General features: G+C 38.9%; 1 protein-coding gene across 3 annotated transcripts in view; it reads right to left on the bottom strand.

The window, feature by feature from the left end:
• The window catches only part of PTPRG (protein tyrosine phosphatase receptor type G), a 708,699-nt gene that overhangs the window by 275,452 nt on the left and 415,719 nt on the right, over positions 1-17,528 (bottom strand). For all 3 annotated transcript variants that reach the window (XM_036031526.1, XM_028518657.2, XM_028518659.2), the window contains exons 3-4: positions 14,849-15,028; positions 1,963-2,111 (exon numbers count right to left, since the gene is read on the bottom strand). In XM_036031526.1, the coding sequence (XP_035887419.1) occupies positions 1,963-2,111; positions 14,849-15,028 (329 nt within the window). The remainder of the gene's footprint in view (positions 1-1,962; positions 2,112-14,848; positions 15,029-17,528) is intronic.

Raw genomic sequence — 17,528 nt, 5'->3', positions numbered from 1 at the left:
ACAGCTTGATCAAACAATACATCCGGGCATTGTAGCTGCCATTTCTCATTAGCTTCTGAATTTCATGGCACTCTTGGAGTAAAAGAATACCACAATATTCATTTAAAGTAATATTTCCAAAAGAATATGCATCTAGTCTATACATTTTTCCAGAACTAAACAGGAGGAGGAGATAGGCCCATCTGGGCACTAATGAATGTGACTAGGGAACGAGAGGAATTTCCTAATTGTCAGCTCTAGAATTCTTTCCCAAGGCAGCCACCAAAGTAAGTTTTCAAACTTTTAAGCATGAGTCTTTTGTCCAGAACAACAGTAACTGAGCAAATGGCAACTCTATTCTAAGATAAAAAAGCTCTAGAACAAAGCTAGCTGGATACAGACTATGGCTTCCACTCAAACTGCCCATTGGAACTGGTCAACAAGAACAGAAGGGAAAACCCAAATTTAAAAATAAAATGAAATCTTGCATCTAGGAATCAAGTTTTCCAAGTACAAATAAAGCTGAGACTTCAAAGAGATGATTTATTCAATTTAAAGGGGTAGGGGAGAGCCCATTAAACAGAAATCCTATTCATGAGACTTATAATTAGTGTGAACAGGTAGAACAGGAGCCCCACAGACAGATGAATCCAAGTACAGAGAAATTTTTGTAATAAGAATTTGTGTGCTGATTGCAGGGTTTGGGAGGGGGTATAAGGAAACTAAGTGGTGGTGGAAAAAATACAATAGAAAAGAATTAAATTTTTTTTTCAGGTAAATAAGAAAAAATATGAAACATTTCCAAAGAGTAGTTATATCTGGTTTCTCCAGTAATCATGCATGCATAAGAAATGATATATATGTATGTGTGTATACACACACACACACACACACACATACCTATAAACAAATGTTATTGATTTTCTCATCTTGTAGGGATCTTCACTTATGGTTCAAGGATGGCCAAATGGGCTTTAGGAGCTAAGGGGAGTGATGAAATCCTATAAATTATGTACAAATTTGTGTGTAAATACATCTATATTCTCTATGGTGGGGGGGAGTCTCAAGTATACATAAGATTATCAAAGTAGGTCATGACTTGTAGAAGTTACAAAACATTAAGAGTTGTCATTCCATGTTTGGGTCCAGCCACAGGCTAGAATGCACAGTCGCTCAGTTCTTCACAAACTTCTAAGGCTTACCACCACATGGGAAATCGAACAACCAACAAATACAATTGTCCCATCAAAAGAATATTCACATCCTGATCATTATTAAAGGCAAAAATAAGGTTAGCAATAGGAGGGGCATTCTGCCCCCACCCAACATGAATAAAGGAGCTTGGGGACTCGCTCTTTCCCCCTCCCTCCTTCACCAGAAACAAAGACACGACCTACTGCACACAGACCTTTTTTCTGTCTAGCCGCAAGGATCTTTCAGAAAACTGACATGGAGGCAAAATGTCACAATCGATCCCAGCAAAGTTAACAGGGAGTCATACAACCAATGGCCACAGCCTCTTTTTTAGTAGCAGACAGAAGCAAACAAACTTTAAAAAAACACCTTAAAACAGCTTCCCTCCTGAAAGAAGGTACTGAGACTGTTACTTAACTTTTCTCTATTCCAAAGGGTAAAAATGAAATCACCTCAGTTTCATATGAAATTTCACCTTTTGAAAGCAGGATTTCAAAAATGAACAGGGAAGACAAACTCAGTCAAATGAAACAAATGCTTGAAAGTCATTGACCACACATGCACTACCGAATCCAGGATATCTGTGATGTCTACGTGCTTAAACAAAGTTGAGAAGCTTGAGATGCATGTTCACCTGTCGGGCTCTACATGAAAGATTTCCAGAGACAAAGTAGGCACAGGACAAGTGTGATTTGAAAAACAACTGGGGGGAAAAACAAAGCATCTCATTAATGTAAAGACCCAGGGCCCAGCTACCCTATGACGTCTGGAGTTCCGAGTGTCTCTCACCTCAACAGGAAAGCGTCTGCCATTGATACTGTGTTCAGAGCCTGCAGAGCCGTTGCTGTGGCCCCAGTGAAACTCAACCTTCTCAGCTTTGAATCTGCCAGGCAGGCCAGCGCCGCTGACAAAGTAGTCGTCTTTCAGAAGGATGGCAACTGTGGAAAATGGAAGGAGAAACAAAGTGAATTTCAAAACTGAACTTGGAAGATTTCTTCTGTTGCTTCAAATCAAGTTTATGATCACATTTCCTCACATATCTGTTAAAAACAAGTCAAAAACAAGCAGCCTCAATGAACTCGCACATTCTAAAGCAGAAAATGCTGGAGGACTCTAAATCATGAAAATTCCCTAGGGAATGGTCTCAGAATTTCTAATCCATTTAACACGAAAAAAATAAGACAATGACAGAGTAAGTGGCTCTGAATTAGGTACTCCTAAACCTGCTTAACAATCAAAATTATCAGGAGAGTGAGGTTCCTGGGGATACCCCAAAATTCAAGGCCTGGAATGCAATGGGAAACATATATGATAAGCCAAATGTGAGAGGCATGTTTCTTTGATCACAAAACTTAGACAAGTTGCCCTGGCTGGTGTAGCTCAGTGGATTGAGCACAGGCTGTGAACCAAAGGGTCACTGGTTCGATTCCCAGTCAGGGCACATGCCTGGGTTGCAGACCAGGTCCCCAGTGGGGGCCACATAAGAGGCAACCACACATTGGTGTTTCTCTCTTTCTCTTTCTCCTTCCCTTCCCCCCTCTCTAAAAATAAATAAATAAAATCTTCAAAAAAAAAACCTTAGACGCGTTAATCAGAAAATAACATTTTCAGATTCTTCCAAAATGAAGGCAACAACAGCAAGAAGGCAGCTGGAATTAGGTACTGCATTCACTGTATTAGATAAAGATGCTCAGGAAAGTACAGGGGAAACTCGACTCATTAAGTTACACAAATCATTGCAGATTAAATTTACCTTACTGCTCCTATTCACTACAAGTATAAAAAAATCCCCTTTGCTCATTTAAAAGAACACATAAGAATGTCCATGTCCATAGAGTGCCTCAATCAATTCAACCCTAAATACTTTTCCTTGAAACATGGAAAACAAAAACCAAGAGGAAATAACATGGACTAATACTAACAGAAAATTATTTTTCCAAAAGAAATGTAATATACCAATGTACACAAACATTTTATTTTATAAATCATATGTATCTCCCCCTTTTTTGATTTCTAAGGTGAATTCATTCACTCATTCAACAAAAATTTATGGGCTGCTAAATAAATGCATGACACCAACCAATATACTAACTAAATGGTCTATGAACAAAAGCCAAGCCCATTAAAGCCAAGAAAAAGCTCTTGTATCCTCACTGCCTCCTCTTCCTAAAGAAATCCCAGTACAAGCTTCAGAGGAAAAGTCCTGCATGAAAATTAGGTCTTCATGAAAAATAGGGACTAGACTAATAACCTGTTTCTAAAACAATGCAATTAATTCCAGCACTTCTCGATACAAAAAAAGGACTGAAAGCACATGAAGGAATCCTGTTCATATAAATCCCTCTTTATTGCATTCAAAGGCAGTTTTTCTCGAACTTCTGAAAAATATACAATGAATGTTCAATCAGAGGAACATAAAATTAAAGAATAAAGTGAAGTAAAAACAAGTGTTTCTTATGGTGATTAAACATTCTACAGTACTGTTTCTGTAAAGGGAGAGACAGTAAATACTTAAGGTTTTGTGGACTCTACAGTCCCTGTTGCAACTACTCAGCCTAGTCTTGGTAGCACAGATGTAGCCAAACATACTACATAAGTGAATGGGTTCAGGCTATCTGAAATAAAACTTTATTTACCCACAGTGAAATGGATATAGTTTTCATGTTTCATGGAATATTATTCTCTTTTCAACTTTTTTCAAGCATTAAAAAATGTAAAATTGGGGGCAGGAATGTCACTCAGTGATCTCCAAAATTCAGTATGATATTTTAGGAGATCAACTATTACATGAAAACAATCAGATACCTATTAGTGTTAAAGCCAAAATACAAGGGGTGAGCTCAGCAATGTCTTAAATACCATTGATTACTTTCGGCCTGTTATAAATCTATAAATAATATTTTACATCCAAAGAATGAAGGCAAAGTATTTTGAGTGCATCTGTTAAAATACACAGAGGGACACACAGCATCTTATTAATATTTGATTTTACCTAAATCATTTATGTCTCCATCAGGGGTCATTTTACTTGTTTTATATGAATAATTAAAAGCATAATTAGGACACTGTACAATCTGAAACATTAATCTCATTTTTCATTTTACAGCATTTCTCACTAGAGCACACAGCATGCTACATGCACTGCACGCCCCTTCTGAAAGTGGCTTATATTTTTGTTTACATATAAAATTGGAAAGAGAGAACTTTCCCAGCCATTGTGGAACAATTTTCTGATGATCACTGATAACAAAACTCTGTTTCTAAACAAAATGCAGCAAAGATAGTCACTTCAGAAGACAGATGTATTAAGCATCATGAGCTCAGGAGATGGACAAACCTGGGCTGGAATCCAATTCTGTCACATAACAGTGATGTGACCTTGGGCAAGTTACCCCATTCCTCTGTGCCTCACTTCCACTACTGTTCAAATGGTTCCTACCTGGCAATCACGCCTGAAGGAAATCATATCTGAAGGAAGTGGCACGTGGAAAGCATTAAAACAGTGACAGAAACAGCATGTACATGCTCAATGGCATTATTGTCAAACTCAGTTCTTAAGGTATGGACAAAGTTCAAGGGCAGCAGAGAAGAGCGACCACATAGGCAACATGCTCCACTTTCAGACAGAATTCAATTTTAAAGCAATACTGTCTTTCCCACAAAATAAAGAATGTATTTTGTAGGGACAAAGCTGGGCAGATGTGGCCCATAGATTTGGGAGGAGATCTGAAGTGTTTTGAGATCAGTAAAACACAAAGAAAAATTATTTTCCTTTTCTTGACTATTCCTATCCTTTGGTCACATCAAGGAAAATATTGTAAAATCCCAATTTGGTCCTAACATGCCCTCCTCACTAGCTTGATACTAATTCATTTCTCCCGTTGACCCAAGAGGATGTATCATACTAGAATTTAATAACTTTGGTAAATTCAATGTATTTTCATAAATTATGAATTTTTTAATTTTTTACATAAGTCTAACCATGTCATATAGAACAAATTTTCCCATTAGGATGTTGATAAAATAGTTTTATTTTAAAACCAATTTGTTTATGTAAAATAAAGTGAGTTGCCCTGGCTGGTGTGATTCAGTAGACCAAGCGCTAAACTGAGAACAAAAGGGTTGCTGGTTCGCTTTCCAGTCAGAGCACATGCCTGGGTTGCAGGCCAGATCCCCAGTGGGGGGGTGCTTGAGAGGCAACCGTACACTGATGTTTCTCTATCTCTTTCCCTCTCTAATAACAAAAAAAATAATAAAGTAAAATGAAGTGAGTCAATCAAAAGAAACTCTTAAATTTTAAAATAATAGCAGTAAGAGTTAAATTTGTTAAGGTGACAAATGAGAAGGTAACAAGCAACACCTACTGACTGAAGAACAATGGGATAGGAGGGGGCGGAAGGAAAGGTATATGGGAGTGGACTTTCTAGTACTAGGCCCTCTACCTGTTAAACTGCTAACAAGGATTGTGCTTGAATCAAAGCAGAATGATGGAGGGATTGCAAAGAGCTAGGGCTTCACATTCAGAATTCATGAACCAAGGGAACAAAGTCTGTATCTGGAGTCTGCACCCTATTGATATAGAAAGTAAAAATGTGACCATGGTTGTGGGTGTGTTTGTGTATGTGTGTGTGGGGGGGGAGATCGGGGGGACAGGAAGAGAGACAGAGAGCACAAATGCTATTCTCTAGATTCACTGGGTCTGAATTTGAGCCTAGACTACCATTGTCCAGTTGTGGGAAAAGTACGGCATTCCTTGGTGCCTCAGGTCTAGTTCTATAAAACTGGAAAAACACAAGCGCAACCTCACAAATATGTTATCAGATCACAGGAGTTGGCATAGAAAGACTGCTTAGAGAGTACTTTATACAAGACTTTATAGCATGCAGACTGCATTTTATGTATTGCTTTCAAAGGTTATCTTCCTAGGAGAAGGAGCCACAGCTGTCACGGATGTCCCTTGTCTAGGGCCCCCATCACGTGAAACTGCTGTGCACAGCAGCAGGAGCAGGTACAGTCATACCATGGAGAACAAACTCGTTTTCTCCTGAGCTCGAAGGGATTACCGAGGACAGGGCATTCACGGCATTCTTTGCAGGGCATCCACCAACTGTTTACAAATTAAACTCAACATGTCTATGTAATGCTGAGCTAAACACATGTTCACAAGAAAATCTGAGTAAAAAGCAGCAGGTACCAAAAGTTAAGTAAAAATTGATGAGAGATAAAATGAGCTGCTTAATATCTTACCTCCACCGCCCCCAGCCAGTTTTTAACATTATAAGATGGGGAAAAACTACCATTATTGGATTTTAATGGTGGGACACCAGACAACCTGCAATACAAGTGTCCATCAGGGGGATACTCTGGGTCCCTGATGAAAAGGGAAACACTTTGGCCTGGAAGTCAAGACACATGAGCTCTAGTTCAGCCTCCTACTAATTTCCTATAGGCACTGATCTTTATTTTTCAAATATTTAACAAGCAATTACTGGGGAATCAGAAGTAAGTAAATCAGACACAGCTCCTGGCCTCATGGAGTGTACGAATTCTGTCCTGAAGATATCCAGCCATGTAATATGAAAAAGAGACATTTACTGAAGAAGATACAAGAAACATTGTACATAGGATGAGGAAACCTCAGTCCCCTTCAAAGAAGTCACCCTGGGACCTCACACAATTCTCCCAGTCACCATCAGCTGCCCTAGTGTATTTTCTTAAATCTCATCGATGGTCTAAAATCTCTTACCTTTCAAAGGGGATTTGAGTTTTTGGAAAAGCCAGAAGTCAAATGGTACGAAATCTAGGCTGTATGGGACCTGAGTCGCCTGGGTGATTTGTTGTTTTGCCAAAAAACTCTGCATGAGATGTGATGCATGAGGGGGGCACGTTGCTGTGAGGAAGCTGCCAATCACCAGTAGCCCATAGCTGTGGCCTTCTGAATCATCTGAATAGTTTCCATGAAGGACTGTTCAAGCTTAATGCAAAAGTTGATGCAGATTCATTGCTCTATTCGCTCAGTCATTCTGAATGTGAATGTAATGTGTGATGTGTACGGTCACACAGTACACGTGTTCACTAGATGGCGTCTACTGCCTCCACTGACTAGTATAGTGAAGTCATCATTATGCATGCATGTGCATTCCAGTCCACTCTCCTTGGTTACCAGGTTACACTGGTAACCTGTTCTCATTATATTAATAATGGCTGGGCTTTTTCTGGTCAGACCTCATATATGGGCAGTGGGAAGGACAGGCCCTACCAACTAAATCAACAACAGAAGCAAACCTGCAAGTGGGACAAGTGATAACAGCAGAGCTTCCAACCCCAGATAAGAGAAGGATGGCTGAAACCCCTGAGGTGCATGTTGAAGGAGCCACACTGGGAGTGCTGACAAGAGGGGAGCAGAGCTGTGGAAGAGAAACTCATGCAAAGGCCCTGTGGTCAGGGAAGTAAGTATGAAGCCAGGGTAACCAGTGCCCAGAGAATAAACTAGTGTTAGAGAATGAGGCAGAGACAGCAAGTGGTCAGTCTGCCTTTACCCCCAAGAAAAATGGTTGAGAAAAAAAAATAACTTTGATATGGTAAACAGAGAGAGAGCAAGGGGGAAAAAAAAGAGGGAAAGGCAGACAGGCATGATTAGATTAGAAAATAAGAAGAGCATTCTGGCTACGAAGTGGAGCAGACTTGGAAGAAAAGCAGCACTGGTGAGGAAGTTCTCTCAGTCATCCAGAAAGGAGAAATTGGGCATGTTGAGTTGGAACAACCTCAGACATCCAAGAGATGTCAAGTCATAAGATTATCCTGAATCTTGGTGAACTCACTACTACATTGTGAACAAGATGAAAAAAGTAGATTACTTGACCCTTTCATCATGTGAGATATGGCAGATGGCAATCTAGCAGAGGGTTCTGTGCCCCCCTAAAAGAAACACGGTCCTTAAAAATGATCCTCAAAATTCAAAATTTACACAGTCTATCTGTGTAATACGGCACTTGCCTTCCTGTTATGTAAGTAGCAAATTATATTTCTATCTACCTAGAAACTAGTTTCTATCATGTGAACACAGGGGGGCTGTGAGGGTAAAACAAGAGAAATGAGCTTAGTGAACATGAAACTGGGCATGGAGTGTGTCTTGCCAAAAAGAGGCCCAGTAAAATAATTTATCTTGAATTCCAAGGTTCAGGCAAGACTAAACAGTAATAGGATGAAGGAACCTAAGAATCTGGGTGCTTGAAGTATGGAAACTTGAAAAGTGAAGAGCCAAAGCATGCCCCAAAAGAAGACGGATGTTTAAATGTTTCTTTTGGGCAGCCTTGCGCTAGCTAGAGATGCCTGCAGGTATTGTAAAGTCAGGGTTGGGCGTGCCCAATGTAAGTGGTGCTGAATACCCAGATGTTTCCAAGCACCTGTCTACTTAATTCATAGTGTACTTTTCATAGGAAATCTTGCCAGCCTCTTTGTGAACAAAATGACCATCTTGTTACCGATACAAACAAAACTCAGAGCTAAAAAGAAACCATGATCCAGGAATACAGACCCCCAGCTAGTCCCATTTCATTGCCCACATTTATACCTGTCAAGGATGACTCAGAATTGAGGTGGGAGGGGAGGATAACAGAATAAAAATAATTTAATGGTTTGATATCAAGAACATATGCTTGGGGGCTCATTGTTTACTTCACTAGTCCAGACCCTCGCCATCTATATATCAGGGTTAGACAGGTTCTATAATGAAATGAGAATATACTCAGGTTTTCGCTGTCAACATCAAAATCTGTAGTCCATAAATGCAGTAAATGAAAACACTTTTACAACTTTGGTTCTCATCTGCGCCCAGCTATAAGGAAGGAAGACAGGAAGAAAAGACAGAAAGGGGCCAAATCTAGAAGCAGAGGGTGAAACAGAGGAACAGGAGATAGGCAGGGACATGGCAGGAGACCAAAGAGGAAGGGCGAGAGAATGAAACAGCAAAAAAGTGAAAATTCAGTGAGATACAAGGAGCAACACACATCTAATCAATCAACAGAACCGAAGAAAAAAAGGAAAGCTCCAATGGAAATATAAGACAAACATGCCCACCCAAAGACTTCCTAGTCCAGCGAGTTCCAACACTTTTCACCTTATGGCATACATAAACTAACTACTAAAATTCTGACGCACACCAAAAGTTATATCCTATTTTTTGCAAATCTGACAAAAAATAAATAATCTGGATTCATTCATACCAGACAACTATTGCTGTGTTAGCTGTTGTCATTTTTTTAAAATTTCACAATCTAAGGGAAGAGAGGTCAGTGGCCCTAACTAAATAGTCAAGTATTGCATGTTTTAAAAATTCTTGTGGCACATCGGTTGAAATACACTGCCCTAGACTCCTTCTTACCAGCCTCAAGATTGCTAAAGGCTTTTCCATGTGTGTTACCCTTGGGCAAGCATGCTACTTACTACCAAGCAATCACATCCTGAGTGAGAGCTAAGCATTCAAATCTATCAACTGGGGAGGAAATCAAGCATCATGGAGATTGCTATTGAAAGCCCTGTAAGGTACAAGTAACAGCCTTCAGAAGCTGAATTCCAGACTTGCATCAGTTTCCCACCAACCTTCAAACAGAGCACTGACTCTTCAGCACAGCACAGAGGCCACTGCAAACTTGAGCTATGAAAGGCAAGGACCCACAGGACACAGTGCCTCTTAGGGTCGGACATTTGATTGGCCCTTGGGGGATGCCTTGCCCTGTGGGCAGGCAGGGTCACAGGGCCCAAGCTCCTTTTCCAGGAGCAAGGGTCACATGCTCATCTAGGAAAGAGGCACGTAGAAACTCAGGTTGTTAAGACTTTGTAATTCTCTTTACACCAGCCGACAATGATCTTGTTCTTCTCTTAGTTGGTGGATTCTTAGGGTGCCGCTGTACTATAAAATTCTAAGGGCCAGGGAAATAAAATAATGTAACAGCCTCTTAAACCCTGCCTAAATTTTATGGACTCAATATTCTGGGATGTGCTTCCTGACCTACTGATCCACATCTACCATATTCTTAGGACTATAAGACGCACCGGTCCATAAGACACACCTAAGTTTTAGAGGAGGAAAATAGGAAAAAAAATTTGAAGCAAAAAAATGTGCTAAAATATTTCATAACATAACATAGGCTGCACCCCCCCCCCCCCGCCCACAACAGCGAGCCAGGTAAGCTACACTCGGACTATAAGACACATCCCATTTTCCTCTCAAATTGGGGTGTGTGTCTTACAGTCGGAAACATATGGTAGTTTCTATACCACTGATGTGCTTCTATTAATTTAAGCAAATATTTCTTAAATCCATCTAAACCACACACTGTGGTATAGCAGTATTTGTCTAATAAATGAGAATGCAGGCAGAGAAAAAATATTTAGTGAACAAATATAAAGTGGGAAAATGGAAGTAACATACATGATGACAAATGGATTTACTATTTGTTCTTGGTGAGGGATGAAAGGTTAAAAAAATAGAAAAAAAAACAAAGTCACAAAAGCCTTCAAATGGTTAAAATTCATAGGAGACTTATTAGCATACCTCAGAGCACCATCTAAATCTTAAAATCTGATCATTTAGTTACAAGCTAATGCTAGAAACAGCAAGCTTATCTTGAAATGTTCTTGATGAATGCATTATCTTTTCATTCCACAAAAATGAAAGGGATATAACTTTAGATGAAATCGAATCAGAACTGGTACAATAGACAGTTATGGCTCCTCAGGAAGAAATACAGAGATGCTATCTATCTTGTAAAGATATTTTAGACGACTTTTGAGAAGTGGGCTACGTACAACCAACTTGCTCTATTGATTATGCTGAATTGGATATATAGCACTCTCAGGGGTGAAGACAGATATGAACACTAAAGCTGTTTTATGGGAAAGTTATTGTCTATATGTACTAAGCCGCTTTAAATATTAACTTTCTATATTCATATTTTAATATCCAAAAGACGGTCTATTTTACAGATAAGTGGCTTGTAAATTTTCACCAGAAAGAAAAAACAAATACTCCTTCCTGAATTTATTTTCTAAAAATACAAGGTTCAAGAAAAGAATTTTGGAGAAGAAAAATGTGTTGCTTAAAAATTAGTGATTAACATTTCTTCATCTAGGGAGGCAGATTAGATATAAAATGAATGACTGTAACAAAGATACACCATGTGGCTTATAAAATGCATTTTAGTAATTAAACTTCTAATTTTTCTGATAATTGTAAATTCACATGCAGTTGAAAAAACGAATACAGAGGTCCTGTGTCCACTTCATCTAGTTTTTCCAAATCGTAACATCATACAAAACTATAGTACAATAAAGGGTGTGATTTTTTAAACTGATATTATCCAAGTTGCCTATCAATACAATCCACTCTGGATATTCTCAACCCCCACCTTCAACTTGCCCACATAGCACCTCGCACTGTATGTGTACCATTACGCAATTGACTTTACATAATCAGTGCATATTAGGAAAAGCAACTGAATCTTCATTTCTCTAAAATACTTGAAAGTTTATGAACTCACTTGGCACTTTAAAGATGACAAAATGAGAGAAGTTTCTACGTTTGTGCTTATCAAATAAAAGCCAAGAACAACACAGGCTGATTTCTGCAATACCACATACTTAAATGTTTCTAGAAAAGAAATTCCACATCCTTGGTTAAAATTGCCTATAAAGTTTGCCTCTTAAAAAAAACACTCCTATAGAATGATCTTAAATTATTTATGAAATATTTGCTTATCTAGTATGATGTCACAAATGTCATAGTAGTGATCACAATTTAGGAACAATAATTTCTTTCTTCTTCTCAGAGCTGAGCTTCTTCTGAACTTGGAGACTGTTCATATTTTAATAGCTGTGTCTAAAATCAAGCACAGACACTCATAGATATGCAACAAGTTGTGGATCACTGTAAGAAGTCAGCAGAGTGACAGGTTGATAATCAGCTCTGGAAGACCGAGGTCATAAATCAACTTGCATGGAGTGAACCCTATACTCCTCTAAAACCTGTCATTGGAGATACCAAGCTGAAAGCTGTCACTGAAATGTGTTATCTCTGCAGAAGGCTGTCAAGCGTTTCAAGTCAAGTAGAAAACCATATCAGAGAGCCCAGTGAATTGCTTTTGGCAGGCTTCCGGGATGTGGCACTGAGGTGGCACTCAGATCCAGGATCTGATTACACCTAGTGTGGCAAAGCTGCCATCTACCACATTCAGGAAGTCTGAGGAATAATACTCCCCTTAGAGTTCTCCCAATGACACTCCTATTTGAAATACAAAGCAGACCACTGGTAGAAAAATTCGAATTGTACCAATAAGCATGCATCTCCACTGGGAGAGTGGGGGGGGGGGGGTGGTGGTGAATACTTATACACAGATAACATGAAATTACATATATTTGTGCTGAATAGCTACTCAAATAGGTGAATCAAGAACAGGACTGGGTACCCTGCTATAAAAGCAGGATGAGCACTGTTTATGGGGACATCATGAAAAAGAGCCCAAAGCCAGGAATCACTGTGCTGAATGAGTGGGAAGCAATTCTATGAACAAATCAGGCCAACCCAAAGCAATCAGCCATGAATAATTTCAGACAAATGCTGCTTTGGAGAAAGAAAATGGGTCCCCAAAGTTGCACGTGCAGCCAGTTAGGTTAAAACAAAAGGCAACTCTGTGACCCACAACATGAACAGGACCAGGGGGTTGATGGTGAAGTCATTTCAGCCCAGAAGGATTCTTCAGGCAGCCAGGGCTTCTAAAGGGTTTACAAAGATCAAAGGGATCACTGAGAGAAAGGGGCAGGGGGAGGGGGTGAGGAATGCTCTTTTAATGAGTTAGGACCTGAGTTCAAAAATAAGACATGAAAACTACCTTAAGCACCCACAGAAGCTCAGGTAGCACTAAGCAGAGGTGTATCATAACACCCCAATGTTCATTTTCAGACCAGACAGTGGGGCACAGCAAAACATTCACAGCTACTTCAACTGGTAACTAATATGATAAGAAATATTAACAAAGCAAAATCACAGGGAAGATAAGAATTTTATTTAAATTTGCACAGCAAATTTGTTTGATATGGTAGCTGTTCGCCATGTCAGTACTGGGCAGTTGAAATGTGGGAGTGCAATACTATTTATTCAAAGGAATATACAGATTCAGTGCAATCCTTGTCAAAATCATAATGGAATTTTTCACAGAAGTAGTATAAATAACACTAAATAGTGTTACTTATCACAAATGATCCCAAATAGTGTTATTTATCACAAATGATCCCAAATAGCCAAAATAATCCTGACAAAAAAGAGCAGAGGTGGAGGTATTACATTTCATGATTTCAAACTATACTACAAAGCTACAGAAAACAAAGAGTATGGTACTCACATAGGAACAGACACACACACCAATGGAACAGATTCTAGAGCTCAGAAATAAACCCATGCATATACAGTCAACTAATATTGACAAGGGAGACAAAACTAGTTAATGTGGAAAAACAGTTTCTTCAGAAATGATGGTGGGAAAACAGGATATTTATATACAAAGAATAAAATTGGACCCCTACCTATACCACTCAAAAACTTGATTTGTAATGGATTAAAGCCTTAGGGTAAAGTCTAAGTGTTGAGAGGCTGGGTAAAAAAAGAAGAAGGGATTAAGAAGTACAAGCTGATAGTTATAAACAGTCATGAGAAGTAAAGTTTAGCATAGGCATTATAGTCAATAATATTGTGAATAAGTAGGTATGGTACCAGGTGGGTGCTAGGCTCACTGGGACAAAGTATTTGTAAATTATATAAATGTGTAACTCCTATGTTATACACCTGAAGCAAACATAAAACAATACTGAATGTAAATTGTAATTGAAAAATTAAAAGAAATAGACTAAGGCATTAAATCTAAGGCTTGAAACTGCAAAATTCAGAAAAACAGAAAAGATATTGGTCTTGCTAATGGTAATTTCAAGACGAACCCAAAAGCACAAGCAACAGAAGCAAAAATAACAAGTTTGGCACATCAGACTAAAAGTTTTGCACAGTCAAAGAAACAATCAACAAAACAAAAGGCATAATGTTTATATGTCGATTTTATTTCAAAAATCTGGAAAAAAATAAGTGAATTGATTCCGCCCATAAAGATCTGAATGTGTATCTTCTCTGCTTTCAAACATTGCAAATAGCTTAACAAAGGTGGGTGAAGGAAGGCATTATGTGCCTAGTAAAACTGAGGGAATGAATTTAAATCTTACTTAATTTTAATTAATTAAAATTTAAATGTATATGTCTATATATGGCAAGTGGCCACCATATTAAATATTGAACACAACAGATTTTAGAAAGTTCAGTCTATATATTTTACATATATTGACTCATTTCATTCTTTATAAACCTATAATAAGCTTGAAACAATTTTATTATCCACATTTATCATATTCTTAAAATCTGAGACACATAGTGGTTAAGGAATTTGCCACAAATCACGAGCTAGTAAAGCAAGAGATTGTTTCTCAAACTAAGAGTTGATCCCAAAGCTCTCACCCAGTGACACATTCTCCATACCTCTGTGCAGTAATTAAGGAGCAAGTCCTCTTTAAGGAAAATACAGTGACATCTAGAAATACTTCATGTTGTTTGTGGACAAATGAAGAAGACACAGCCTACCTGTTTTCCCTGTGTTTTTCATCCAGGTTTTGTTAGAAGACTCATTGTCAAATCCATCAAGTTGAAGCTCCTGGTACTCTTCACCAACACGAGCATGCTGGTCTAAAATGTCTATAGGAGACTGGTGATGGCCCCCACAGCTGACACTAGATGTCACCCAGTGCTCAGGCCCATAGGCACCTGTTAAGAAAAAACAATACTTCAATCCTCAGGGCTCAAGGGTTGGGGGTGGAACAAATAAGAAGTACAAAGTCAAGCCTGCATCTCCCACAGTAGATTTTCCTACATGACCCCACCCCAAAGAAATCAGTGAACCAGAAACTATGAATCCAAGCCATTTGCTCCATAAGGTAAAAAGATTTCAGAAAAGATAAGTTACTTAATATATTTGTCTTCTTCATTTGTAATCAAATATTTGCTAACTTTATCAGTAATCAGAGTAAAAGAGTTGAACAGAAAACCTGCCGGAGTTTTCACATTTTATTTTTTTATTTTTTAAGTATATTTTATTGATTATGCTACATTTGTCCCATTTTACACCCTTTTATTCCCCTCCATCCTGCACTCCTCCTCCTTCCAGCATTTCTCCCTCTTAGTTCATGTCCATGGGCCATACACATATTTCTTTGGCTTCTCCATTTCCTATACTATTCTTAAACTCCACCTGTCTATTCTGTACCTACCATTTATGCTCCTTATTCCCTGTACCTTTTCCCCCATTCTGCCCCCACCCCCTCTCCACTGAGAACCCTCCATGTGATCTCCATTTCTGTGATTCTGTTCCTGCTCTAGCTGTCTGCAGTTTGTTTTTTAGGTTCAGGTGTTGATAGTTGTAAGTTTGTTGTTATTTTACTGTTCATAGTTTTGATCTTCTTTTTCTTAGATAAATCCCTTTAACATTTCATATAATAATGGCTAGGTGATGATGAACTCCTTTAACTTGACCTTATCTGGGAAGCACTTTATCTGCCTTTCCATTCTAAATGAAAGCTTTGCTGGATAGAGAAATCTCGGCTGTAGGTCCTTGCCTTTCATGACTTTGAGTACTTCTTTCCAGCCCCTTCTTGCCTGTAAGATTTCTCTTGAGAAATCAGCTGACAGTCTTATGGGAACTCCTTGGTAGGTAACTGTCTCCTTTTCTATTGCTGCTCTTCAGATTCTCTCCTTATCTTTCATCTTGGATAATATACTTATGATACGTCTTGCTGTGTTCTTTCTTGGGTCTAACATCTTTGGGATTATCTAAGCTTCCTTGATTTGCATGTCTATTTCTTTTGCCAGATTGGTAAATTTTTCTTCATTATGTTTTCAAATAAGTTTTCAATTTCTTGCTGTCCCTCTTCTCCTTCTGGCAACCCTATGATTCAGATGTTGGAACATTCAAAGTTGTCCCAGAGGTTCCTAAGTCTCTCCTCATTGTTTTGAATTCTTGTTTCTTCGTTCTGTTCTGGTTGAATGTTTATTTCTTCCTTCTGCTCTAAATGATTGATTTCAGTCCTGATTTCCTTCACTTCACCATTGGTTCCCTGTACATTTTTCTTCATTTCATATTGTATAGCCTTCAATTTTACCTTTATTTTGTGTAAGTACTTAAACAATTCTGTGAACATCCTGATTACCAGTGTTTTGAACTCTGCATATGATAGGTTGGCTATTTCCTTGTCACTTAGTTATTTTTCTGGAGTTTTGACCTGTTCTTTCATTTGAGCCATATTTCTTTGTCTCGGTGCACCTGTTATATTGTAAGAGGTGGAGTCTTAAAAAGGTCAGGACAACCCACTTTGCTGGGTGTGGCACTGTGTGTGTGTGTGTGTGCGTGTGTGTGCGTGGTTGGGGGATGATGGTCAGAGACACACTAATGTTGCTTGCTCAGGTCTCTGCCAGCTTTCAGTCACTTCCCCTGCTACCCAAAAGGGAATTGAACCCATCTGGTGCTGATTCCCAGGTGGATGGTTTTGTATACATTCTACCATCCTGTGGGTCCTTCCAGCGGACTCTCCTGTGAGATGGGGAGTTTCTCCTGCCAACACAACCCCCACAGGTTTTTATAGCTAGAGGTTTTGAGCCTTTATTTCTCTGCCCTGAAGCCCTGGGTTGCATAGTCTGTCTTGCTCCCCAGTTGCTCCTCCTGATTTATCCGCATGCAAATGTGGAACTGCCCAATTTGCCAGCTGCTTCCTCACCTGCCTGTCCGCCAGCCACTACCTTGCCTCATGACCTCTTCACCCTGGCTGCCCAACTTCGCCCCTCCTACCAGTCTGGATGAATGTTTCTTCTTTAACTCCTTGGTTGTCAGGCTTACATACAGTTTGATTTCTCGGCAGTTATGGTTGTTGTTGTGTTTTTTTTTAATTGGCTGTTGCCCTTTTTTGGTTGTGCAAGGAATCCAGTTTTCACATTTAAAAAATTTTTCACTAAGTGCCCTAAAATAAGCAAAGCATTTATTCACCAGGAAACACCTCAACCAATTTAGCTTGTTTTGCTATTGTAATCAGTATACAAAACACAACTTTTTTCTTAGTTTCTAAAAGTTACTGAAATGGAAGAGGAAAAAATTAAAAATGAAAGAAACACAACACTGGACAAGAGACATTGCAAATAATGTAGATGATGAGGCAGGGTTCCTATGGCTAACTGTGAAGGATTTTTCAATTTGACTAGAGTTTGTTCACTTGTGAAT

Source organism: Phyllostomus discolor, chromosome 7 (genome assembly GCF_004126475.2).
Source record: "Phyllostomus discolor isolate MPI-MPIP mPhyDis1 chromosome 7, mPhyDis1.pri.v3, whole genome shotgun sequence".
Lineage (NCBI taxonomy): Eukaryota > Metazoa > Chordata > Mammalia > Chiroptera > Phyllostomidae > Phyllostomus > Phyllostomus discolor.
Note: the sequence above shows the minus strand (reverse complement) of the source record. Positions and strands in the feature narration are given on the sequence as shown.